The following is a 25342-nucleotide window of genomic DNA, read 5'->3' on the forward strand; positions in this document are numbered from 1 at the left end:
GAATAATGAAATATTTATGTACCAAGTTGTGCTAGTCGTCCAGACATACATATTAATCAAGCATACATGTAGCACAGCACCAACACAAGCTAGCTCGTTCGTCTCGGCCGAAGATTACCCGCTTCCTCCCCGAGCATCCCTCGGCTCTCGCCTCCCAGCTTGTGTCACCAATTGCCTCGTGAGTGTCTCCAAAATAGAAAAGAAAAAGAAAAAGAAAAACCAAACACACGCTAGCATCGAGTGGAACGTGGCTCCTCGGCCCTCGTTCCGGAACCATAACCACCGCTCCACGCATTTTTAAAGTTATGGTGGAGCTGCCACAAGCTCAGACCCTCCTTTAGGGCTTTGGGGCTTCCAGGATTCTGAAACGAAGCACCCCCTTAAAACCAATGAAAATAAAAAAAATAAAAAATAAATAAAAAATAAGAAAAGTCAAAACGAAACGAAGCGAAGGGGAAAATCGCAAAAAATCAAGTTACTCGTGCTCGGCAGAGACGTGGAGAGAAGAACTTTCATTCCGGCGCAATGTCCCTATCTGGGTATCTGGGCGCTGTGCCGATGCTAAAAGGTCTTTTTTTGACTTTGCTCCACCACTTCCCTGAGCCTCTGCTGGCCGCGTGGATGCTTCCGAGATGGTTACTCTCTACGCAATATGGACGGAGTACCTACGGAGTACTCTGACGGACTTTTCGGATGTATCTTTTTTTTTCCCGGTTTTTTCGGCTAGGGGTTGAGATGGATCTTCTCCGATCACACTCCCGTCTTCCTGCAGGATAAAAATCAGGATCGTCCTGATGATCTTGTGTTTCCTGGTCTGTTTCAAAATGTCTCGCTGGGTATAGATGCGCGCAGTGATGGAGCCGCTTGGATGCGAGTCATGAGAAGTGGGAGCCCTGTTAGCAGGGGAGCACTCCCCTGCTACAACCCCTGCTAGTTGGCGAGCACGGCCACCGTACTGCGCGTATTCGTCTCCGGAAATGAGAGCATCGGAAAGTTGACGCAATATTGCCTACTCTCACTCCACAGGACAGGTGGAATGTAGGACCTCCTGTCCGGCCGGCAGACGGCAAGTCGAAACCCACTTAGATCCATGGCTTCCGAATTGCCGAGCTAATCTTTGAAAGTGTGAGAGAGCTTCTCCGCCCGACTCAGGTACGGAGTACACATGGGTACATACATGGGGCCCGCAAAAAAAAAAAAACACACACAACAGGCTTTGCCTCCCATCGACGATCCCGGTGGGAAGGGCCAGACGAACCACATCGTACCGGATGTACAAGGCTACATAACCCGGAACCAGGATATTTCCAAGCAGAAAACGATGATTCGCAGCAGTGAAAATGGGGTGGGAATGAGAGAGACCAACCGCAATCATTGAAGGAGCCTCAACAAAGCAAGTCAGAACGGTCCCCTCCCCTCCCATCCATCCCTCCCCGGCCGGTGGGCCCTATAGAATCCCCACTCGTCTGATGCACCGGACTTGTTGGACCTTCTGGGGGGGAGGGGCAACCACTGGAGGGACCACTAGAGGGGCTGGGGTACTACATGCATCCAGCCGTTCCCACAGGCGAGTCGGATTGGCCGCGCCGCTAATCTAATGGCTTTTTAGCGATATGTCCGACCCTTGAACCCTATAACATTTCAACGAATCACAGACTCCACCGACGTGGTCTCGCCTCGATCCTCCCCAGCTAGTTCGATCCTAGCCGGAGCATGTCATTTTCTGGCCCGAAAAAACCGTTACGCCAAGGGCCCTTGTGCTAACCATTAACGCTTCCACCGCGCGGGCGAGCCCGTCCATGGCAAACCACACCCCCACCACGTTGGCTCTTTTTCTTAATTGCAGGTGGCCCCAGTCCACCAGGATGTGTGCATCGTGTTCTTCCTAATTTGCTTCCGGACCTTTTGGTCTGTTCTGTTTTGCTCTGCTCTGCTCTACCTTTGTCTAACTCGGACTTCCCGTCTTCTTGATATACGTACTTGGTAATTGGTATGCTTCCGCATTGATGCTTTTTCCACTTCCTTACCTTAATTTGTCGGGATGAAGACCGGATTGTACCTGTCCTTGTACAACGGGGCCTGGTTAAAATAAATCCTATTCTCCTGCTGGTCTTTTCCACCCGGGTATTACACTTGGTATCTCGGAGCTACTGGGCTGGGTCCCTCCCCCCCCCCCTTCCCTTGCTCCACTTCGGCTCCGTTTTATAATTGAAAAGACTCGGATTTCCGTCTGGTCGCATGCAGAATTTATTTTTCCCGTGAAGACGTTTTCTTCCTCAAATTCAGCCCTTCGGGCGCCCTCTTCAATCCGCTGCGACCCGGTCTGCGGCAAACTTTCGCTTTCTTCCACCTACAACTTACAACTTGAACGCGTTGATACCCTTGAAGTCTTGAGGTTGAGAATACAATACAACAACTTGAAACCGAGAAGCCCTGGGAAGAATAAAGCAACTACGCATTCTTTCTTATTATTCGCACATACTGCACAACACAACCTATTCCACCACCACTTCCTCCTTTCCTTTCCTCTTCAAGTTACCTCGCCATGTCCAAAGACCCAACAGCCATCCGACAAGCGCTAGAACGCGCGCGGAATTGCGAAGATGGCTCAGTAGACGCGCAAACAACCGCCCTCCTCGAAGCAGCCATTACAGAACTATGGACGAGAATCCAGCGCGATCCGGATACCTACGTCCTCACGCGAGATGAGTTCGCCCTATTCAACTACTTCCTCGAACGATACCGCGGCTCAACCGTCGCTCAACAAGCCGTCGCGCGCTTTTGGAATTCTTACGGTTCCCCGAATGCAGACTTGAAATAATTCACCGGCTCTGGTGGTGGTCCAGTCCGGTCCGGTGCGTGTCTGTCTGTCTGTCTGTGTGGCTCTTTTCGCTTCGTTTTTTTTTGGTCGCATTTCGCTTGGGCTGCGTATGTGAAGTGGATGCCGGTCCGGCGTGAATCATGCAGATGCAGCGGCACCGACCACGCACCTGTGCCATATCCATGCGTACTGTGTTATGTATGGACTCTCGAGGCGGTCGAGAGATGACGACGATGATCAGACTGCATTTGCGTCTGCGTCTGCGTCTGCGTCTGCGTCTGCATTTTGGCGGTTGGCGCACAACGGCGAATCGCGAATCGGATCAAATCGCGAGGGAAGAATTGGACTGGTTGTCCTTGCTACACCCCTCAAGTTCGCATGGGCGAAATATCGATACAAACTACAATTACATACGTTTTCTCTCCCGCCCTTCTTCGTCACCGGGCTCGGATAAATGGGGTGGGGGGAGAAAATTCATCGACGGCGTTGAATCGGACGGTTTGGTTTCATGGGAAGCGCTTTGCTTTACTTTGCTTTGTGGGGGAGTTTTTTTAAAAAGGAAATTTGGGATTTGCGGGGGAGGGGGGGGAAACTTGGAAGAGAATGAAAGAAAGAACTTGAAGTCTAATCCAACTTGAGCCCATGTTGGCGCAGCCTCGCCCTCGAGACTTTACCGATCCCCCCCATCAAATCACCGATCCCAGCAAAAGTGGGGATAGAATACAAATTGTATGGCCGTTACGTTCTGCTTTCTTTTTCTGCCGGGCAGCAGGATGGGCAGGACTGGATAGGGTGCAGTTTGACATCCCTGTCACTTATCGGGAACACATGCGTTGGGTTCCCAAGGGCAGGGCATCTCCGCATATTTCTGGAGTGGAGGGATCTAATCGAATTCAAATTGTTGCTTTTGTTCCTTGGAAGTTGCTGGGGAGAGGCGGGGAGGGGACAGCTCAGCTTGTTATGTCTCTTGTCTGTTTTTTTTTCTCAATTCTTGGTCCCCTTCCCTGTCGAGACGAGAGGAGACGGAGGGCATACATGTGTACAAATATCCATCCATCCATACTTACATATACCTACTACTACTACTAGTTGACTGGCGTCTAGCTGGGGAGTATCATGATTCATGAATCATATGATACGGAGCACGGGTGGAAATTTCCGCCAACAAGAAATTAATTAACCTTTCAAACCTTGGAAGACAGATATAAATATAATCCTTGCTGGAATAGAGTCTCGGCATAAGTCTTTCGCCGCTATCTATATTTATAAACTTGATCTCGACTTTCCAGTGAAATGCCCAGGTGCCAATGGTTATAAGCCGGAGAGCCGCGGTGACATCGTGGAGTGTGCCAGTGCTGTACATAGCGTGGTACTAGGTATTACTAGTGCTAATCCATCAGGAATTCTCCGACTGGTTCTGTGCCTCAGCTAAAATTGGGGCTGTCGGTTAGTGAGCTGCTAGCTGTTATCGTCTAGGGTAGGGTATTAATTAACGGGGAGAACTAGAGACCAGTTGGGCCGGTGGTGTGATTGATATATGGTTTCGCCGGAGTTGAATCACTTGATGCTACATTCATAGCCGGGTCCGCGGGTTAGATTATGTCGAGTCACGGTCGATCTCAGTGTCAAGAGGGCGGCTCTGCAGGGTACCCGTGGATAGCATCATGATCACGATCACGACCACGATCACGACCGGTGAAGGTGTCCTTTCTCATTCGGTTGGCCTGCCAAGACACGGTGCTGCAGTTCTTACGAGGTGCAGGCAGACAAGACGGTGAGAGAAGAGTGCGTATACCACTGCCCTATCCTACCCTACCCTACCCTACAGTCTGCGGGTTGATGTACAAGGCTTACCTGACCGACTTCATTCAAATCCCGGCCCTGCATGATTTCTACAAGTGGGTCTTGGGCTTGATCCTTGTGCATTAATATTAATATTAACTTTAGCATTGATTCGGGCCCAAGCCCGGTGACAGTGTATTGTTGTTACTGCTTGCTTCTACTTACATCCAAAAGAAAGTGGGGAGGAGACTGGGTTGTAAAAGCAAGATTAAGATAGCGTGACGTTCAGGAACAAGGTCGAGGTCGAAGTCGAGTTCCAGCAAAGTTTCTCTGCAGACTGCAGTCTAGTAAATCGAATTGTCTTCACAAGAAAAGCTCTCACCTCCAATCCCTTCATACAAATTGCGAACAATGGACCGAATGGAAGAATATAGGCCAATCACACACTAGAATAGTAATAAGGTCAGTATGATTGCCCATCTTCATCTCTCGAAATCTGGATCTTTCACGGGAGAATGGGAAGGGATATCAGTGGACCAGGAAGAACTCACAAAGACGAACCCCAAACCCACCAAAGAAACGTTAAACCAATACAAAGCTCTCTCTTTCCACCTCATAGCGGCAACAGCTGGGGCCCGATTTATTCGATTCAAATATAACCCAAAGAAACCCGGTAAACTGAAAGAAAACCAGCTGGCGAATAAGGAACTCTGGGAAAACCAATCAGAAACGAAACTCGATTTCAACCGCACTGACCCAGTCCATACCGCAAGACCGAGCACGTCGTTGAAAATTGGAATCCCTTCTGCAATCAGCCACGATACAATCCAAATCACAGCGCATATGCCGGCCCACGCGGCCCGAGCCGTGAACGACCGGGTATGCATTGAATTTGTACCTCGGAAGATGCGGACGTAGATAAATTTGACTGCGACGTGGGCGTTTACGACGCCTCCGATTACGATCTGAGGTGGGAGAAAATTAGCAAGTAGGTTTCGGGTATTGATGAAAAGCAAATTAAAGAGAAGTAAATACACGTACCGTCGGAATCGCAATACCATACGAGATCTTGCGGAACAGTATACCTGCGGAATTCAAAGCGGGCGAGGTAACGGACGGTCCAACATAGAGAAATATCACAATGGCGGAAATCGTATACATGACCATTTCGCACAGTTGAAGGAGGGAAAGGGCCTTGGGGAAATCTTTTATATCTTTGAGTTCCGAGAAAAGAGTGAAGAACGCGACATGGCCTGCATAAGCGAAGATGATATTTGCGATTGCGAGACAAGCGTCGTGGACAGTCGGTGCCGGGGACGAAAATAGCGTGATAGGACTGGCGGCCATTTTGCTTGCGGAGACGCCGATCATATCTGTTAATACTGCGCCGATGATGCTGATGAAACTCACGGTTGAGAGGTGGGAGAGGCGCTCCAGGCGGCGGGGGAGAGTTAGTAGGAATGAAATTAAGAGGCCCATTGATGAGTAGAGCATTGTGCAGGCTGAGTGGTCGCTGAGGACGTTCATCATGATTGAGAAGGTTAGGATGTGGCTTCCCATTACGAAGATGAAGAAGACTAGTTGGCCGAATCCGAGGACTCGACGGCCGGCTTTTCCTAAGAGGAGATCGCCTGCGTCGGCCATAGAGTGGATCTCGGGGTGTTGGGTTTTGAGTTGTCCAATTGTGTACCCGGTGTATGAGGAGATGGATCCGATCAGGAGGATGGTAAAGATGCCTCTGGAAGGTAGGTCAGGTCAGGTCAGGTCAGCAAAGCCACAGGGTAGAGCAGGATAGAGCAGAGTGGGTATATACGGAATAAGACCTAAGATGGACAACGCCTTTGGCAGAGAGAGGATGCCGAGTGAGATGGTTTCGGCGATCATGACTGACACTATCAGTTCTAGCGACACGGTGATTATGATTGCAAAGACGGTGAACGTACTCATGCCGGCTTGCCTGGATGAAACGGAGATCAATTTCAATGAAGTTGGCGAAGAGGAGAGGCATGACAAGTGATCAGATATCAGATATCACTCACCACCATGTCATGGTCTTATACTTCACCGTCGCATCGCGTTCATCGCCGAATGGGTCTTTCACGGCCGGGGAAACGGGCTTGTCATCGACATTGAACTCATTTGCTTCAAGTCGGCGCGGGGTATTGTCCCCTTGCTGGGCTGTCAATGTCATTGCAAAAATACAGAAATCGGGGATAAAAGGCGAGGTGTGTAGTTGGAAGATAGAAAACTTGCAATCTCGCGGAAAGGAAGTCACAATTGAGTGATTATACTTTTTGGTGGTCAACACCAAAGTTGAGAGAGGCGTACTTGCCGTCGCATAGAAGATGGTCTAGACCTAGAGACAAGGAAAGCACGCGTGAACACAGGTGAACATTAAGGAAACATTTCTATTTGTACAAGTCGAGTTTATATATATAAGAGAAGATCTATTTGGAGGCATCCGAGGCGTTCTCAGGTGTGGCAACGGCATCGTGCTCGAGGATATCGGCAGGGGGGTTCTGGTGATGGTTAGCAGTGTTCATAGGTAGGTAGAAGGTAGATAGGGTGGTGGCTTACCAGTGCGAGAGAAGTTCTTGTATGCTTCCTCATCAAGCTCCATCACTCGGCCACTCTGCACCTCCTTCCGGGACAGCTTCATGAAAGTCTGAGGGAGACCCATGGAGGCCAGGTACTTGAGTGAGTCCTTCCACTCGACATCCTTGCGCGAAGGGGTCCAGTTCAACTCATCACCCATCAGATCGATGACTTGGGGAAGGGCCTCCAGGGCAGCCTCGGCGTTCAGGAAGGCCAGACGAGTACGGCGGGCAATGACGTCAACGGCAGTCTGAGCATACTCGTGGCGGACGGCGTAGCGGACCTCGCCATCGACGAAGGGGTACAGGGGAGAGATACGGCAGCCACGGACGGGGAAACGCTCGTGGGTTGGGGCGGAGAGGGCAGCAACTTGCCAGGCACGGTCACCGTAGGACTCGGTGAGGTGCTTAGCGACGTCGGTCTCGAGACCAAAGTGTTGGATCAGGTTAATGAAAAGAGTCTTGGAGAAACCGTGGGCACCGATCAGACGCACTTGGTGGGTCTGGCAGGTACCGTTCAGGGTAGCACCGTCAGCCACGAGGCCGCTGCCACCAACACCACTGATGTCGGGGATGTTGGTCAGGGAGCGGGGCTTCAGCTTGAAAGAGCTGATAGCCTCATCGACAGCCTCCTCGGCCATCTGGCGGTAGGTGGTCCACTTACCACCGGCGCAGGTCAACAGGCCGGAAGCAGAGACGGAGACCAGGTGGTTGCGGACCAGAGCCTGGGAGCTGGTCTTGTTGGGGTCGCGCACCAGGGGACGGATACCGGACCAAGCGGCCAGGACATCACCACGCTCCACGTTGATATCGGGAGCCAGATAACCGCGAATCTCCTTCAGAATCCAGTTGATATCCTCCTCGGAAGGCTCGGGGTTGGCGGTGATCTCGGTGGGGGCATCGGTGGTACCGGCGATGGTGTTACCCTGCCAGGGAAGGAAGAAGATGACACGGCCGTCAGAAGTAGACGGGTCGATGAGACCCATGTCCGAGGGGCTGTAGTAACCGGGGAGGATGATGTGAACACCAGAGCTGGGCGCAACGATCTCCTTGGTCTCGGGCTCGTCCATCTTGCGGATAGAGTCACAGAAGGGACCAGTGGCATTGATGATACCCTTGGCGCGGATCGTGAACTCCTTACTCTCCTTGCCATCCTTTCCGGGGATCACATCCTTCATGACCGCACCGCACAGCTTTCCATCCGCATCCTTGGTCAGACCGGTGACCTCCATGTGGTTCACCACGGTACTGCCGTAGAGGGCGGCGGTCATGGCTAGGGAAACATTCATGCGAGAATCGTTGTGAGCACCATCATAGTAGACCATGGCACCGACCACATTGTCACGCTTCAGCATGGGGAAAGAGTCAATGGCCTTACTCTTGGTCAGGAAGTAGGAGCTCTCAATGCCCTCGGAGCCAGCCAGAAGGTCATAGGCCTTGCAACCTGCCCAGAAGTAGGGAGCCTGCCACCATTTTTGCAGCGGCACCATGATGGGCAGCCATGATGACAAGTGTGGAGCTGTGTTCAAAAACCAGCGACGCTCACGAAGAGCCTCCTTCACCAATGCGTACCTAAGGAAAAATCGGATCAGTATGGGTGGGATGGGTTGCGCTGGGGTTGCGCTGGTGGTAGCGGAGATTGCGGTCGGTCACTAAAGCCCACAGAGGCAAAGGAAAAACTCACTGGTTGTAATCCAACTCCCAGAAAGCCTTCTCCAAGTAACGAACACCACCGTGAACCAACTTAGTACTCTTGCTAGAAGTTCCGGAACTGAAATCGTCGCGCTCAACCATCGCGACCCTCAATCCTCGCGTCGCAGCATCGAGAGCGATACCGGAGCCGGTAGCTCCGGCACCAATGACCAACAGGTCATAAGGCTCGTCTTCTTGCTGGCTCTTCTTCAAGTCTTGGATCTGTTCGAGGCGAGATTTGATGAGAGGGAAGCTGGGAGGGACGAGCTTGCCCTCGTGGTATCCGGGGGTGGAACTGCGGGTGCTTCAAAACCGGGGATATTACGAGGACGGTAGGAGATGTAGAGAAGGCCCGCTCCGGCGGCCGCGGCCGCGGAGGTGTAGAGCAGAGGTCGCAGGAGCTTGCGCGAATGACGAGCGGCCATTATCTAAGCGCTATGTGTAGGATGATCTGGGAGGTCGAGGTCGAGTTTTCGGAGTTAAGGTAGGAGAGTTCTGAGGGTAGAGCTCGGGTCAATTGGAAGGGGGGACCGAGCTGTGGGAGGGTTCGTCGGGATGAGCAGGAAATATGGGAGAGTGGAGAGGAGGAAGGGAGGAAAAGATGAAGGAAGAATAGATTTGGAGTAGTGGAAGAGGAGAAGAAATCAAGATAATCACGGGAAGAACCAAACTTGTGGCTACTTGTCAGTCATAGGTGATACCGTGACTTTGTTCTAAGACAGGCAAGATTTGCGAGATCGCTACACCTTCTCTATCTTTTTTACCCCCACCCCTTCTTTTTTGGCGGAAGTATTATCACCCTTTCGATTTATCCTTTTTTTTTCTTCCTGGGCCAAGCACGCCTCTCTCTGCGCCTGCGTCATTCGCCTTCCAGCTTGCACAGTCCACATTGATTGGCTTTGGCATTGGCATTGGATTGGCAGGTGGATCAGCATGACGGTGTCCATGCACCACACAAACTGGATGAGAGTGCTCATTGTCCCACCAATCAGATCTTCAGTTCAGAGCTCAAGGTGCTCAAAGGTGGACTCGACTGTGTCCACTTGGACTACATGTGACCGCGCAGAGATTTCGATTTTTCAAGGGACAGCTTCGGTGGACATTCCCGAACTCTTAGGCAGATCCCCTAGGTCTCCATCCCCTTACCCTAAAGAAGACATCCAGAACTTATCCGCTAAGAGCACACCAGGTCTGGGCCCAACAAATCTCTGCATGCGCAGCTGACTTGCGGCTCGATCCACTTCCAGATCGCGGCCCCGGTTTTCAGGGGCGCGTCTTCGTCGATCCACCCACTTGGTTCGCCTTTGATGTTGTCATCTTCCACTGACCGGTTTGGAGGTCCCTGACTGATATCCTGTCTTTTCTTTTAAGAAACCGGGATACAATGGGTGGACTTGGTACGGAGTACAGTGGAAACAAATTCCAATCAAGTTCCAGGTTTGTTTCCTCCTTGCAGGATTTCTGGTGGAATGTGATGAGGCATTCTCCTGTGTGTTCTGGGTGGAGCCGGACCTTTTTTTTCTCCCGTGCTTCAATACTTGGCCAGGTAGACCTCTGGTAGGCAGCTGATTGTTATCAGTGGGAGATTTGCATAGGAGATTACAGTATATTTATATTTATCTTTATACTTATGCTCTGGATGGAGTACAGCCCTGAGGCCATTGCCACTAGCGGCGGGTCTAGCTGTGCGATCAGCGACCAGTCAATGCTCCCGGGACCCTGCAGGGCACCCAGGCTATGGGTATTCGCAGTAAATAGTATTACTACTGCCAGTGAGTATTCTGGATTCATCTGATGCGGTTTCATGTCTCAATTGCATCCATCCAGGTTGTACAAATGGAGTGGCCAGGGTACCCTGGGCTTGGGGACACAATGTCTTTCTCATCATTCTGGTGGTGGTATATGTAAAGCATCCAGGTATGAGGAAGGTCTATATATGGTGTAGGCATGATACCAACAAAGTCGTGGTACTCGTAAGACTACTAAGCATGAAGAAGAGGAAGAAGAAGCTACACGCAGATACAAGTTCATGCCCCAGGCACTAACACGTGATTTGTCACAGTACTATGAGAAAGCAAGAAAAATATCTGTGCAGTGCGAAGCCTAGTAGTATGTAGGCCTCGTTGGCTATTTCTATGGCCAATCAAAGACTATAGATATCGAGTGCCTAGGTAAAAGAGGGCCTGTAATGGAGGAATTCCATTGTAGGACAGCGCAAGATTTCCGGGAGTGCGGCTGATTTCCGTGATTTCCGGCAGAAAGAATCTTCATACTCACCGCCCTATCATCGACCAATAACCAACGGAGAGAGTGTCATAGACTACCAGCTACAGGTCTACGATTGGATATATTCTACTGCGTGTCGAATACCACAATAGAATATAGAATATACAACTGTAATATGGTCATCGTTATCAAAACAAAATACTAGCAAAACACAATTGATCCGAGCCCTTCCCGGGTACTACATAGTTGAGTGCGGAATCCAGCCAGTCACACCTGGGGTACAAAATGTGGGGTAACATTGTATACCTCCGCATCACAGCGACGGAAATATTCCATTCCATGTAGCCGGCCAACCTTATAGAATATGCCCTCTCTCGCCGACCTTGGTCAAAATTCACCAAAATAAGCCTTTCACAACCCTCGTCTTTCCCCCTTCTCTTGCACAGGCTAGGTCTAGCTAGGTCCTCACCATGGCCATCGCAGCCTTACTATCAACCCTTCAAGCCCGCGCCCTTGAGTCTCCACTCCAGACTCTCGGTGTCGCGGCTGTCGTGGTGCCTATTCTTTACGTTATCTTGAACGAGTTTATTCGCTACTCGGCTCGTGTGAAGGGTCTCGGGGGTCCGGCGGGCTTACCGTTGATTGGAAATCTAAGCCAGATTCGTGTTAATGCTGCGGAGCAGTATCGCGCTTGGTCGAAGAAACATGGGGCTGTTTATCAGATTATGTTGGGTAATATTCCCGTCGTTGTGGTGAACTCTGCTGCGTCGGCGAAGGTTCTTTTCGGTCAGAATGCGCAGGCTCTTAGCTCGAGGCCGGAGTTTTATACTTTTCACAAGGTGAGTTGAGTTGGGATGAGTTTACTATCTGTTTGTGCAGTCTGGATGCTCTTACTTGTCACAAGCACTAGACTACCTAGGTAGTCAAGGGACTAGCCACGCCAGATCGGGCTAGACGAGAGACTGACTTATATCGCTAGATCGTATCAAACACAGCCGGCACAACAATCGGCACATCGCCCTACAGCGACTCGCTGAAACGCCGCCGCAAAGGCGCAGCCTCGGCCCTAAACAGACCATCCGTCGAATCCTACGTCTCCCACCTGAGACGTCGAATCAAAGTCCTTCGTGGAAGAGCTCTACCGCTACGGCAAAGCAGGCACCACCCCCGTCGACCCGATGCCCATGATCCAACGCCTAAGTCTGAGCCTCGCGCTCACGCTGAACTGGGGCGTCCGCATCGCCTCGCAGGAAGAAGCCCTCTTCGACGAAATCACGCACGTCGAGGAGGAGATTAGCCGATTCCGCTCAACGACGGGGAATATGCAGGATTATATTCCGCTGCTGAGGTTGAATCCGTTTAGTTCTAATTCGAAGAAGGCGGCGGAGATGAGGCTGCGGCGGGATAAGTATTTGGGGGATTTGAATCGGGGACTGGATGAGCGGATGGAGAAGGGGACGCATGTTCCTTGTATTCAGGCGAATGTTATTTTGGATAAGGAGGCTAAGTTGAATGCGGAGGAACTTACTAGTATTAGTTTGACGATGCTTTCGGGCGGGCTTGATACGGTTACGACGCTTGTTGCGTGGAGTATTGGGCTAATTTCTAGTCGGCCGGATGTGCAGGATAAGGCTGCGAAGGCTATTGAGGAGTTTTATGGGGCTGGTCAGCCGATGTGTGATGCTGATGATGATCAGAAGTGTGCTTATGTTGCGGCTTTGGTGAGGGAGTGCTTGAGGTATGTCACAGTGTTGGTGAGGGTGAGGGTGAGGGTTTGCGAGAGGTGAGGCCTGTTCTAACGGTTCTGTAGATACTTTTGCGTTCTGAGATTGGCTCTTCCGAGAACTTCCATTCGGGATATTACCTATGAGGGAATTGTTATTCCTAAGGGGACGGTGTTTTTCCTCAATGCTTGGGCTTGTAATATGGGTAAGTGGAGCCAGCTCTCATCCATCCTAACCCGTATGAACTGGGAAAAAAAATACCAACTGACTGGCTGACTTCAATAGACCCCGACGTCTGGACTGACCCAGAGGAATTCCGCCCAGAGCGCTGGTTCGAACAACCCGACGCGCCAATCTTCACATACGGCATGGGCTACCGCATGTGCGCGGGCTCACTGCTCGCCAACCGCGAGCTCTATCTCGTCTTCATGCGGACACTGAACAGTTTCCGCATCGAACCGCATGATGAGACGGATTGGCATCCTGTGAGGGGGAACTCGGATCCTACGAGTCTGGTTGCTATTCCGCAGAAGTATAAGGTGCGATTTGTGCCCAAAGATGCGAAGGCGTTGGGCGAGATTGTGAAGGCGTGAGTGTGGCCCGGCCAATTGGAGGTGATGGGAAAGTGGAAAGTATAAAGGAAGGAATCCAAAAAGATCTACTCCACCCCAGAGAGAGAGAGAGAATGGAAAAAACACCCGCCTGTGGACCCTCGCCGGTGACGATCCACTTGTGTGGAGCCCGTGGTTCTGTGAATTAGGGTCACCCCACTCTATACAACGCATTATGGAAATGTACATGCTACGTGTATGTACGTGGTACGTGTGAGGAATGAGAAACTTGAGAGGATGGGGGTTGGGGTGGTTTGATCGCTTCTGAGCGTGGGATTGAATTGAAATATATCAGATATTCTACATTCTGCACCGTTCTGTGGTTCCTGTGCGTAGCGAGCCGTAGCTATAACAGTAAGAAAATAAAAGAATCAAATAAACAAGCGGAGCACAGGCGATCGCCGAGCCTTATAACAGTCGAGCAGTCTGGTGGATGTATCGAATTGAGAGGGGTGTCCATTAGATCCGATCCTTGCAACTCCGGGATATCATAGTATAATAGGTAGCAGTGGGTATAGGTTTGGGTATGGGTATGGGTATAGGTATAGGTATGGGGAGATGGTCGTGAGAACAGAGTCAAATATAAAGCCGATTTGGGCGGGGTGTTGCCCTTCATGATAATCCGTGTAAATTCAAGTCATTTTTCAATGAGACGCCTTTGGTTTTTAATTCCCCCTCCAATGATGCAATGTTGTGTTTCGCTGGGCGGTGGCCGAAAGTGAGGTAAATGAAGTAGATCAGGTTGATGAGGTTGATGGTGGGAGGTTGGAGGTGCCCGAGGTGGGGTTGAGAGATTGTTGATGTGGAGTCATCTCAGCTGAGATGAGGGATTTGTCGAATCAAGCCAATACTTAATAGTATTAAGTAGTAGTCAAGCGTCGCTTTAAATCTCGCACGGGATCAAAGGAACTCGCATAGTCGCGTAGCTCATCTTGAAGATGATCGGAAATGGTGGTATCGGAGGTGTGACTTTTCAAGGAGGAAAGAGAGGTTTGAGAGGATGATGCTGACAGACTTCGAGATGATCGAGTCGAGTCAAGGGTAGATGACCTCGAATGAGAGGGGCCACTGGCTGGTCGAGGAGATGTAGATGAAGATGAAGAATCTTCAGGACGATCCAGTTCAGCGAGTCTGCATGTTTGAGAGCAGTAGGGACCGCCGGATGTTTGACGGTCACAGGCCAGGCAGAAATCTAGAGACCACTCGGTAGACATGGTGGTCATGGTAGATGGATATTATGGGAGGTGATGGAGGTGATGGAGATGATGGAAGTGTGGTAAAGGTGGTAAAGGTGGTAGTGAAGATGGAGGGGAAAGAAAAGTTCAAGGCGGAACGAGGCGTAGATATGTATTGAGTAAGAGTAAACCATGGGCATCACCACGATCAACATCACCTCATAGGGGCCCCACTCGGTAGGACAATCATGCCACACACCCGTTGGCCAATGTGCGAGGCAACAAGGCATGTATTGGATCCACTATTACTGAGGTACTCAGGTACCTGAGTACCTGGTTGAGGATCACCTGTATGGAGTACAGTATGATGATATGAATACATTCAGTCTACTTCCATCTTCACACTAACTCCCACGGTCTGCTGGTCCCCCCCGCAGTACTGCGCCAATTATTGACCAACCTGCACGTCTGCACCACCAAAATATGGCGTGGTTCGGGCGCTTACGACAAAAAAAAAGCAACGGACCTGAGCGAATTCCTGCAGGAACCTCGAACGGGCAATCATCGACGGGCTCCACCTTGACCTCGCGGGCCTGTCATCTGCGCACATGCGGTCTGAGCGTTACCTTGGGAGGCGATGGCGATGGTGATGGCGACTACGGAGTCTCTGATACGCCATAGGATGAAGTGGAGTTCCTATTCCATCCTATTCCTATTCCTATCCTAGCCACATCCCCCCCCCGGTTGGTATTACAAGTCTGTGCGGTTTCATGTCTAACTCATCTTGGCTTAACTTGGTCTAATTTGGTCTAAATAATAGGGATACGCACAGTAGTATATGTATGTACTCCGTAGGGTACCCTTCCCTCATTGGTGCCTTTCATTGGTCTCAAAAACTTTATAGAGCACTCCTGCACGTCCCTTCGATAAACTTAGCTGCATGGGACGCTAACCACCGTCACGCGATGAGTGAGGAATGCTGCTAATCCATGCTGCGCTGCCGTCAAATGCGGGGGAAGGTTCGTGCTCGTGCTTCGTGCCAAGGTCCTCTCCCACTTCCCACCCCCCCTCTTCTCTAATCTTATCCTTCCCGACCCTATGAGCATCCGTGAGGACCCGTTACATGATCCGCCCAGGGTTATCGTGGCGCCCGTGGCCCAGGGGTGACAAGTAAGCTGTAGAAAAGGGGTAGAAAAGTGGGGGAAGGCCAAGGAACTCAACAGAACCACAGGTACAGTGCAGTACAGTGCAGTGCAGTACCTGGAGCTGAAGCTAGAGATGGCTGCTGCATGTTCATCCCAACCGGGCCGGGCTTTTTCTCCGCATTCGATGCGACTGGGTGAAATGACGGAATCGAGTCGAATCGGCAGCGCTGGACTGGATGGAGAGGCGAGGGATATGTGGCAGGCGGAGAGAGGGGATGACAGAGAGTGAAGGACAGACATTCAATGAAATTGAGCATTGCTAATGATGCCAATGCCAATTCCTCTGCCCTGTCTCTGCTCTGCTCCTCTGTTTCACTCGCCAACCTTGTCGCTTGACTCAGCAGGGATGCGAACCAAGGTGGCTGGCAAGCGAGTTTCAGTCAGGTCATCGGCCCCCCTCGGCTCCGGCGGCGTCGTCAAGACCACTAGCTTTCTCTGCGCATGACGTTAGTGTCTAAGACTCCTGATAGCCCCTCCTGATAAGGAATGCTGGGGTGATATGATATCGGATAGGGTATCGGCGATGCTTACTGGATGCTAGACTGATAGCACGAAGAACGTTATCCCAATTGGCAAGTACGCACGCAACCGCTGGATCGAATCAGTATCAGCGGGGTCGGGGTGGTACAACCCTGCCCTGGGAAATCAAATCGAATCGAATCGCAGGGCTGAGATAGAAAAAAAAACATACCCTCCGTGCCATCCTTCAACGTGGCAATCTTGCTCTCGAGCGCCTGCATTTGCATGGCCAGGGTGCCGCTCAAATCGCGTAGTTGGCGGAGATTCTCGAGCTCGGCCTTTTTGGCCGCGATACGCGTCGACAGCGCTGATGAGGGCTGGCTGGCTGGCTGGCGTAGTCCGCCTGGAAGCATTGAGGTTGGTCGGGACGAGTAGGCCATTTCTGTGAGGGAGGAAGGAATGTGGCGTTCTTAGGCGTGGGGGAATGCGATGGGATGCGTGGAAGGCAAAAAGACAAAGGCAAACAAATCGTTTCTAGTCCGCTTCCACCGTCATCTCATCAATAAATTATTATGTGATCATAGTGGGACGCGATCCCGTGACTTTGTCCCAGTGACTGCGTTCCCGTGACCCGCTGAGGGGCTAGATGAGTCATCCAGTTATGGGGCTAAACCTGAAGCGGACAAACATCAACATTGATGTTTACCTCACCCGTTTTACCTTGCAGCATCATCCACTCCACGTCCTGCCTGCGTTCGATCTCGGTGCCATCCCACCATGGCCCGACTCAATGACTACGCGGCTCCGGCCGAGTCAGTCGACGCTCGTAAGTTGATTCTGCCTGTACATCTGGCCTCTGGCCTCTCGAAATCCACTAACCATCATGCTTTCAGTCAAGAGGCGATTCGTCCGACAAAACCGCGAAATCATGCGAGTCAACTCCATGCAATCAATGCGCATCCGCAGCCTAGAATCAGAAGTCTCGCACCTCCTCAGCGAAAACGTTTCCCTCCGCGGCCAAATAATCACCCTCACCCAAGAAAATGAGCGACTGGATTCCGCCAAGGCGCTCCAGAGCGGCGTTTACGAAATCAAAGCTCGTCTCGATGCGAAAATGGCCGAATTGAACGGTCTTGTTTCGGATTTGGGAGCACTTCCTCGCAAAGCTGGGAAGATGTTCAAGGATCGGTCTTTCGTCGCTAACTCCGACCGTCTTAAGATGGCGGAGGCGCCTCCGCGCGCGAATGATCCGGACTACAATGCGGAAATCGAGGATGGGAAATTACCTGCTATCTTGGAAGATAAATATTTTCCGAGGAAAACGTTAGAGTGAGTTTTGTTCCGCTTGAGATGAACGGGGGGGGGAGCGCTTAAGGGCTATCGCTAACTCTCGTGCAGGCCGCAAGAAGTTCATGAGCTTGTGGAGGGTGATTCCTGCATGCCTGAATCGCCGTTGATGCATCATCTGGAGCCCGCAACTGCGACTACGACCGCGATCGAAGACACGACCAGATCGGACGAAATACCTTTGGAAAATAAATTCAATCTCTCGCCTAGCCCCGAAGCCTACCTCCCCGCTACCCTCGAGACCCGCAAGAAGAAAAGGAGACCCGAAGTGGCAGCTGCCTCCAGCGATAATGAGGTGGAGAGTGTCGGCCATACAGCAACAGCAACCTCAAAGGCGGAGGTGGAGGCCGATACGAACACTGGAACTTGTTTGAAATTCGGCTCTAAGCGCAAGTTTAGTCTTGACGACGATGCCTTGTTCGATCTGGCTCCTGAGGATGACTTCCAGTTTAGTCGACTGAGTCGCAGTCCCCAGAAGCAGAAGGATACATTCCAGTTCCTGGCCCAAGAGAGTTCATCTTCTCCCAGTAAAACGCCCGTGAACATGAAACGAGGCTCTGCAAACACCACGAAACGGAAGGTTCTTGAACCAAGTAAGAATTCCAGCCCATCTTCCACTGACCATTGCTATTAAGTGAAACTGTAACTAACCACCACGAACAGAAAGCGCCAATTCCAACCTAGCCTCCCCGAAGAAATCCCGCGCCTCACAAGTAGACAGCAAGTCCCGCCAGAAACTCGGACGAGACAAAAATATGCCTTCTCAAACCCCCAAGGAGATGCTGAGCCAAACGACAAAACCACCATCTGCACGACCTCGTGGTCGCCCGCCTTCTCTGATGCAGAAACCTAAACGTGCCAACCAATCGATTACGGAAGATGCTGTGTCGAGTCAGCCGAAGACAAAGATCACTGCTGCTGTTGTCAAAGACTCCCCGATTGCGAAATCGAGAGAGAGTATGGAGGATATGTCTGACGAGACGGGTGTCTCGCGTCCCTCCCGACGTCGCGGTGCAGTGGTCAGCTACGCGGAGCCGAGTCTTCGGGCTAAAATGCGTCGCTCGACGAAGGATATGGCCGACGCGGTGGCGGATCGCCGATCCTCTAGCTTCCAGCTTGGTCGCGAAAGTCTTGATGGAGATGATCAGTTTGTTGAAAGGTCGGAGACCGAGGATCGTTCACGTTCACGTTCACGTACACCTGGACATGCCGCGGTCTTGCCGGATGTTTTGTCAGATGGAGGGTCAGATACGATTGCAGTATCTCGGCGCAGACGTAAAGTGTCGACGGCGACGGACGAGCTTCTCCCTTCCGACAAAGATGAGCGTTCAACCCGTGAACCTGCCCGACAATCTCGTCGACACTCGTCGAATCCGAAGAGTGCCATTGTGGACGATGAGTGGTCATCACAAGCGGATAGCAGCTTTGATAATGATGACGTGTGGAAATTACCCGCTGCCGAAGCCCGAGAAACGAGAATCGGTGCCAGAAGGAGAAGTATGATGGTTTGAATGGGGCGAGCTGAGCTGAGCTGAGCTGAGCTCTTGGTGCATGGTTTGGATGATTGTATTTACTTTAGACTGCCCTGCGGCGTTACAGATACCCTCTTGTTTAATTGTTGCGAATTGGATTGGTATTGATGACTTTCCTGCTTGTATCTGTAAAGCAAAAAAGAATATCCGATCTTTATTTGAGGAAGATGGGGGGTTCCTTGAGCTGATCTGAGCTAGTCCCGTCATGTTGCCCTGACCTGACCTTCACCCGTGAAGCACTTGCTCCCGAGTTCTGCTCGCTCTTCCGCATCTAAGGTAATGACGAGCAACCGGATCAAGCCATACTGATATCAGCGATATATCCACGGGCCGGGCGCATCGCATCGCATCGCAATGCTCTAATGATGGTGTTGGGCGTAGTCCTGCGTAGTCCTGTCCAATCCAATCCAACCCATCCGACCCAGCCATGTATGTATGAATATCATCACCCAAGCCGCATCAAGCCCAGATTCCATCCCAAGGTAAAAACTATATCCCGTACGCTCCAAATAAACTCAAGACCCCGCGGGCTTAGACTTCGGCATCTTCTCATAAGCGTTCGGACTGGGTTTCCTCCTTGGCTTGGTCTTCCTCTGTTTAGGCGAGTGTTCGTGCCCGTGTCCGCATTCATCTCCATCCCCATGCTCGTGCCCATGCCCATGCCCATGTCCACGCCCGCCGCCAACTCTCCGAAGGCGCCGCCGATCAGCCTCATTCTCACTCTCGCTGTCGCTGTCGCTGTCGTCGGAACTGGATGATTCGGAACTACTTTCGCCTATTGGGCGGGTTTTGTGGTATATGCAGCATACTACGTTTGTTAGTGACTGCTTTGCTTTGCTTTGCTTTTAGCGTGTGGGGTGTGGGGTGGGGTGGTGGTACCTTTTGAACTCTTCTTGCCCATTCCTTCGTTGTCGACGACGTCGGTGCTCCATCTTATGCGGCGGGATGATTCGGGTTCGGGTTCGGCGCTGGTCCTTGCGCTGCCGGTTGCGCTGTCGTCGCCTCGGAGGCGGAGGGTTTGGGGGAGGGGTGTGGGTAGGGTTGAGGAGGGGCGAGGTGTTGAGGTTGTGGTTGTGGTGGTGGATTGTGGGGTTGTTATTTGGTTTGAGCGGGACATTTTGCAAGGTTGGTTCTGGTTTTGGTGTGGTGTGAGGTGTGTGAGGTTGGTGAGTGCTGGAAACTTTGGTGGGCAGGTGGGTTACCTTGCGATTGATAAGCTCACCGCTTTAGAGGCGCTTAAGTAACGGGGTTGAGTGCCAGTGGGATGCAGGACAATGGTTTATTGTATACTAGTATATGCCCACCCAGGTGGGTATAAGGATGGTTGTGAGTAAGTATTAGTACACACTGGAAATGTTTGATGGTGAGCTAGGTAGTATGATGACGTGGTGATTTGTATGTCAAGCCTGTGGCTGCAGCTAAACGGCCAAAGAGTATCTATCAATCAGAATATAGTATTCCAAGTTACTAGTAGCTTTACCTACGTCTGTCTACACAGTCAGCATTACAGGCTAAATTTAATAGAAAATTCTTTTGTTGAAAGCTATCTCAAATATCAGACACGACCTGATCACTGGGAATAGTGGCAGAGTTACAAAGGGGGATCAAATAGTTAGAAAGGGTTGGTTGTGTTGGTTTGGGGTTTGGTTTAGTTCGCATCGCATCGCATCACATAGGATTACGCCGTCGAAGTAGATCAGATCAGAGATCAGAGATCCGAATCAGAAACAGGCCAGGCTCTAATGCCTCGCCTCCCATCTAATCAAAGCTCATAAAAAGACCAGCCGTCAAGGCCGTTCGCTGTCTCGGATTCCGGCCCCAATTCGCGGTATTCTCGATCCAGTCAGAGCTCATCTTCTTGCTCCATCTCCGAGGGCTTCAGGAGACCTCCGACTTTCATGGCGCGGTCGCGCTCGGCGGCTTGGGCGTCGCGAACGGCTTGCTCGCGTTCTTCGGCGTAGAGCTCGGCGTTGTCGTCGGAGAACTCCTTTAGGGAGATTAGGAAGTCGCGGAGGTGGGTCTTGAACTTGTTCAGGTCGTCGGTGAAGGTGAATAGGCCGATGACGAATTGCTTGATTTGGGCGCTGGAGAGGGTTAGCAGGGCGCGGGGGAGGGGGATGGGAAGGAGGGCTGAGAAGGGGCAACTCACTCTTGCAGGTTCTTGAATGCGCTCTGGAGGAGGTTTGCGACGTATTCCTGCAGGAAGTCCTTGTTCGAGGTTCCTGCGGGCGCTTGCTCCGCGGTGTAAATGGGTTCTTGGATCTTTCCGGATTCGACGAACAAGAACATACGAGAGAGCAGCATGGCTTGTGATTTGAAGCCTAGATTTAGATGTGTTAGCGGGAATGTATACGGGAATGGATAGAGAAACTGGGGCACCCACCAGCCTTGTGATCGCTATCGGTCAGAACGAAGAATACATCCTGAAGAATTGGGATGTAGAATTGGCGGAAGAAGATCGCCGATGTTTGCGGGTCCGTCTCGGCCATGTTGTTCATCAATTCGAGACACATGGTGAGACCGGTGTTCTCCACCTCGCGGTTATCGTGCTTCGAAGCCCACATGCAAGAATCAATGACAAACTTGAACTGAGTGGCATCGAGCTTCAGCAATGCAGGGAAACAGTAAAGGTTGACTGCCTGGAGGAGTTTGAAGAATTGCACACGGTGCTCTGGGTACTCGTGGAAATCCTTGTTGATCATCTCCAAAGTGCAGCTGAACACACAGTCCATGATACTAGGGATCTTATCCTCCATCAGGTTGTGGAGCTTGTGGATGATGGTTGTCATGACGTTGAGGACCTCCGCCTCACGCGCGTCCGGGACGTTGCGGTTGTAGTCGAGGAGGACCGCCTCGAGGAGGGGTGGCACCATGTTGGCGTTGACCATCTCGAGATCGTCGGACTTTTCAACATAGGTATCGATCAGCTTCAGGATTTCCTTCTTGATGGTTCGCAAACCCCGGACTTTGGGGGTCTTGGGAGCAATGTGGCCATCATTCGCGACGGCGTCGTTAATGAGCTGGCTGGAGGCCCTGTACATGTTCAACATGTCAAGGTAGATTCGACCAATTTGGGAATAGAAATATGTTCCGATAGAAGAACAAGCCGCAACATTGGTCTTCATGATGTTTCCGATGATCTTGATGGTGTTGGAATCCTGGAGAATGGCCGCATTCTGGTTGGCCTCGCCGATGATCTGGTCCCAAGCGGAGTTGGGCAACGCCATCAGGTTCTCGATGAGGCGGTCCTGGAGAGTCTTTTGGCCCTGAGCGGAGATCATATAACCGCAAGCCTCGTAGAAAGTGTGGATCTGCTGCGGTGAAAGGTCCATCGTGATTTTGCGCATGTTGCGAACGATTTCCTCGATAAAGGGCTCGTTCTCGCCCGGCTGCAGAGCCACGAAGTGGCGTCGGCATTTGTTAGCAATCTTAATAAATGTATCGCAAGCCATATCCTGGACACCTTCGTGGGTCTCGTGCATGAACTCGAAGAGCTTGTTCACGACAGTCTTCAGGAACTTCCAGTGGGCCTTCAAGAAGCGGGGGTACTGGCCCACAATATACATGATATTACTTGCGACGACGGCCTTGTTGTCCTTTCCGCGCTTTTGCTCGGTCAGGCCCAGGAGGTCCTTGATCACAGTGACCAAGAACCGCTTCTCGGTCTCTTCATTCATGGCGCCGGAGATGGAACCGATGGCCCAACACAAAGTGTTGCAGTTGACCCAGGACCACTCGGATCCATCAACTTGCTTGGCCAATTTATCGATCATGATAGTTTCGGTATCCACCACATCCAAATGCGTCAGGTAGACCAGACACTCGCGAATGGTCTTGTAAAGCTGAATGGTATCGCTTTCCTTGACAAATTCGCGCACAATCTCTCCCTCGTCATTCTCGACGATCAGAACCTCCTCGGGGCGGACCATCTTCTCGATCATTACGGTGCGAAGGTTGGAGAGAACGGTCTCGTACTTGTGCTTGCGCAAGGGGTAGTTGGCCAGGGTGCTTGGGTGGGGGGCACCGCCGTTGGAGAGGCCACTCACGCCCATTGTGACCAGAGGGTTGATATCGGTAATTGGGAGTTGCTGCATCTCCTCGTACAGCTCCTGCACCAGCCGGGTCCAGTAATCCAGACAGATCTTGAAAACTTCGCGGTCGTCAATCTGGCTGACTCGGATCAGGTAGAAGTGGGCGTGGGTGAGGTAATCTTGGTTGGGCAACTTCTCGACGAGATCCAAGTGAGCACTGAAGAAACTCGAGAGGAAGAGGGCCAGATTCGAGACGAATTCTTGGTCTCTGCCGTTACTCTGGGCATATGTCTCCTTCAAATCCATAGTCAGGGGAATGACGTTGGAGACCTTGGTCAGGGTCTCGGTGAACATGAACACCAGCTTCTCATCGTAGTTGTAGGGAGCGCCAATCTGCAGGCCGCCGATCTCGGTCAAACACTTGAGAGTGACATTTCGGAACTCGGGAACGTCGAGGAACCGAGTGAGGAGGGTATTGATGATGGGGGTTTCGAAGATGTAGCCCAGCGGGATCCAATTCAGGAAACGGAGCAAGGTCTCGAGAGTTGCCTTGACGAGGGTGGTCTGGTTGGCGGTGTTGAGGACTTCGGAGCAGAGCTGGAAAATGGAGGCAAACTCTTGAGTCATGGAAGTCTTCAGGTTTCGAGCCTTGGCCGAGGTCATCTGGTCTTGGGAGAAATCGAAGACTTCCTCTGACAAGAGACGGAGGATGGCCATGTTGTTTTCGCAGATGGATAGGCTGGCATGGCATGATGAAATGATCTCGTTGATGAAGGTTGGCCAGTTGTGTGGCCATTCCTGCTTCAAGATTGAAACCAGGACCAGGTTCAGTTTGTTCAAGAAGGCGCGTTCGCTGCGGAGCTTCTCCTCGGAGCCGGAGTTTTCGATGATAAAGTTCACGATGAAATTGCGAATTCCTACAAGGGAAAAAGGGATTGTTAGAAAAGGCTTTGAGGGAGGTCCCGGGGAGAGGTCCCTCGGGGTGAGATTCCCCTCAGGAACTGGAAAACTAACCTTGGCACTGTTCCCTGGGCAGGACCTTCCAACGGGTCATGATCACATCGTCAAGAACTTGTAGGGCGATATCTAAACACGAGTCAGCCTTTCTTCATCAAAGACCAGGGCACAAGCAAAGCCAACTCCAACTTACACTTCGTTTGAGGGTAGGTCGCCTCTTGAAGGATGTTACCCACGGTGACCCAGGCATCGGGATTTTGTTTAAACTAAAAGGCAAGTCGATCGGATCAGTACCGTAGTAGGCGGGGGAGAGGGAGAGGCGGAATCTTCAGAATCTTCGCGTCGGGGGAGAGGAAGCGCGCGCGGCGCGCGGCAGGCCAAGGCAAGCTTACTTCGGTCAAAGATTGTTGGGCTTGTTTTTGCTGGATTGGGGGTTAGCCGTGGGAAGTTGCATTTGCATGAAGAACAGGATGGACATACCACGTCACCTTTGCCTTCAAAGAAGGCTCGGACAGTGTTGTCCAGCTCTGAAACGGAAAGAGACATGACGCCGGCAGAGATTGGCGAATTCGCCGATATCACCAAAGAGCTAGCCAGACAGACAATCTGGAAAGAAGGCTAGACACGGGAGGGGAAGAAAGTAGTCGGAGCCAGGGCGGTTGGCTGGGGGTGGTGATTTGATGGAAGGGGAAGAAGGTGGGCGGAGGGGAAGGTTGATGTTAGGAAGACTAAACCTGGTGGGGTAGGTCGGCCAGGTCGGCCAGGAACTTCCAAAGTGTAGGGTAGGGTATGGGGAGGGGGGGTTTTTTTTGCCAGCACGCACTGCTCCAAGGGAGGAGGATGATTGGATGGAGCTCAAGATGGAGACTAGAAGAGAGAAAGGAGTAGATCAGATCAGATCTATGAAAAGACCACAGGGAAGATGGGAATCACACTGGCGGTGAGTGTTGTTGTTGGTGATCTTAGTCAGCGTCCCAGCGGAGCTATCGAGTATAGCAGAGTAACATAGTAATAGTAATAACATAATCGAGTGATCGAGTAATAGAGCAATAGCCTACTTAGGGCCTTTGTTTAGGGTTCCCTAAAATAAAAGAGTCTGGGGTTTATTTCTTTAGGGAACCCTAAACAAGTGCCCTAAGTAGGCTATTACTGGGAGTGTCACGGGAGTATCACGGGAGTACGAGTT

At 51.5% G+C, this 25342-nt stretch overlaps 11 protein-coding genes across 11 annotated transcripts; 5 read left to right on the forward strand and 6 right to left on the reverse strand.

The window, feature by feature from the left end:
• Window positions 1-2545: 2545 nt before the first annotated feature.
• N7533_011402 (uncharacterized protein) lies at window positions 2546-2821 on the forward strand (the record flags this gene model as incomplete). The annotated part of the gene is made up of 1 exon (XM_057108052.1): window positions 2546-2821. One exon carries the CDS (start codon window positions 2546-2548, stop codon window positions 2819-2821), a length of 276 nt encoding a protein of 91 aa, XP_056955430.1.
• Window positions 2822-5071: 2250 nt separating this feature from the next.
• N7533_011403 (uncharacterized protein) lies at window positions 5072-5521 on the forward strand (the record flags this gene model as incomplete). Its single annotated transcript, XM_057108053.1, has 1 exon — window positions 5072-5521. The coding sequence occupies one exon, from the start codon at window positions 5072-5074 to the stop codon at window positions 5519-5521; it is 450 nt and encodes a 149-aa protein (XP_056955431.1).
• Window positions 5522-5620: 99 nt separating this feature from the next.
• N7533_011404 (uncharacterized protein) lies at window positions 5621-6611 on the reverse strand (the record flags this gene model as incomplete). The annotated part of the gene is made up of 2 exons (XM_057108054.1): window positions 5621-6341; window positions 6547-6611. The coding sequence occupies 2 exons, from the start codon at window positions 6609-6611 to the stop codon at window positions 5621-5623; spliced, it is 786 nt and encodes a 261-aa protein (XP_056955432.1).
• Window positions 6612-7142: 531 nt separating this feature from the next.
• On the reverse strand, window positions 7143-9314 carry N7533_011405 (glycerol-3-phosphate dehydrogenase GUT2; the record flags this gene model as incomplete). The annotated part of the gene is made up of 3 exons (XM_057108055.1): window positions 7143-8769; window positions 8882-9104; window positions 9215-9314. The coding sequence occupies 3 exons, from the start codon at window positions 9312-9314 to the stop codon at window positions 7143-7145; spliced, it is 1950 nt and encodes a 649-aa protein (XP_056955433.1).
• A 2271-nt stretch (window positions 9315-11585) lies between these two features.
• Window positions 11586-13432, forward strand: N7533_011406 (uncharacterized protein; the record flags this gene model as incomplete). The annotated part of the gene is made up of 5 exons (XM_057108056.1): window positions 11586-11954; window positions 12095-12208; window positions 12237-12853; window positions 12926-13044; window positions 13125-13432. The coding sequence occupies 5 exons, from the start codon at window positions 11586-11588 to the stop codon at window positions 13430-13432; spliced, it is 1527 nt and encodes a 508-aa protein (XP_056955434.1).
• Window positions 13433-14310: 878 nt separating this feature from the next.
• Window positions 14311-14664, reverse strand: N7533_011407 (uncharacterized protein; the record flags this gene model as incomplete). The annotated part of the gene is made up of 1 exon (XM_057108057.1): window positions 14311-14664. The coding sequence occupies one exon, from the start codon at window positions 14662-14664 to the stop codon at window positions 14311-14313; it is 354 nt and encodes a 117-aa protein (XP_056955435.1).
• Window positions 14665-15108: 444 nt separating this feature from the next.
• N7533_011408 (uncharacterized protein) lies at window positions 15109-15306 on the forward strand (the record flags this gene model as incomplete). The annotated part of the gene is made up of 1 exon (XM_057108058.1): window positions 15109-15306. The coding sequence occupies one exon, from the start codon at window positions 15109-15111 to the stop codon at window positions 15304-15306; it is 198 nt and encodes a 65-aa protein (XP_056955436.1).
• A 978-nt stretch (window positions 15307-16284) lies between these two features.
• N7533_011409 (DASH complex subunit DAD2) lies at window positions 16285-16729 on the reverse strand (the record flags this gene model as incomplete). Its single annotated transcript, XM_057108059.1, has 2 exons — window positions 16285-16421; window positions 16522-16729. 2 exons carry the CDS (start codon window positions 16727-16729, stop codon window positions 16285-16287), a joined length of 345 nt encoding a protein of 114 aa, XP_056955437.1.
• A 337-nt stretch (window positions 16730-17066) lies between these two features.
• Window positions 17067-19147, forward strand: N7533_011410 (shugoshin family protein; the record flags this gene model as incomplete). Its single annotated transcript, XM_057108060.1, has 4 exons — window positions 17067-17115; window positions 17183-17618; window positions 17688-18229; window positions 18300-19147. 4 exons carry the CDS (start codon window positions 17067-17069, stop codon window positions 19145-19147), a joined length of 1875 nt encoding a protein of 624 aa, XP_056955438.1.
• A 536-nt stretch (window positions 19148-19683) lies between these two features.
• N7533_011411 (PPP1R11/YPI1 family protein) lies at window positions 19684-20285 on the reverse strand (the record flags this gene model as incomplete). The annotated part of the gene is made up of 2 exons (XM_057108061.1): window positions 19684-19976; window positions 20048-20285. 2 exons carry the CDS (start codon window positions 20283-20285, stop codon window positions 19684-19686), a joined length of 531 nt encoding a protein of 176 aa, XP_056955439.1.
• A 726-nt stretch (window positions 20286-21011) lies between these two features.
• Window positions 21012-24702, reverse strand: N7533_011412 (exportin CRM1; the record flags this gene model as incomplete). The annotated part of the gene is made up of 7 exons (XM_057108062.1): window positions 21012-21252; window positions 21318-21489; window positions 21552-24116; window positions 24214-24285; window positions 24350-24422; window positions 24549-24578; window positions 24637-24702. 7 exons carry the CDS (start codon window positions 24700-24702, stop codon window positions 21012-21014), a joined length of 3219 nt encoding a protein of 1072 aa, XP_056955440.1.
• Window positions 24703-25342: the final 640 nt, after the last annotated feature.

This window comes from Penicillium manginii (genome assembly GCF_028828005.1).
Source record: "Penicillium manginii strain IBT 31320 chromosome Unknown utg000008l:1.0-3226943.0:1.0-3228205.0, whole genome shotgun sequence".
Classification (NCBI taxonomy): Eukaryota; Fungi; Ascomycota; class Eurotiomycetes; order Eurotiales; family Aspergillaceae; genus Penicillium; species Penicillium manginii.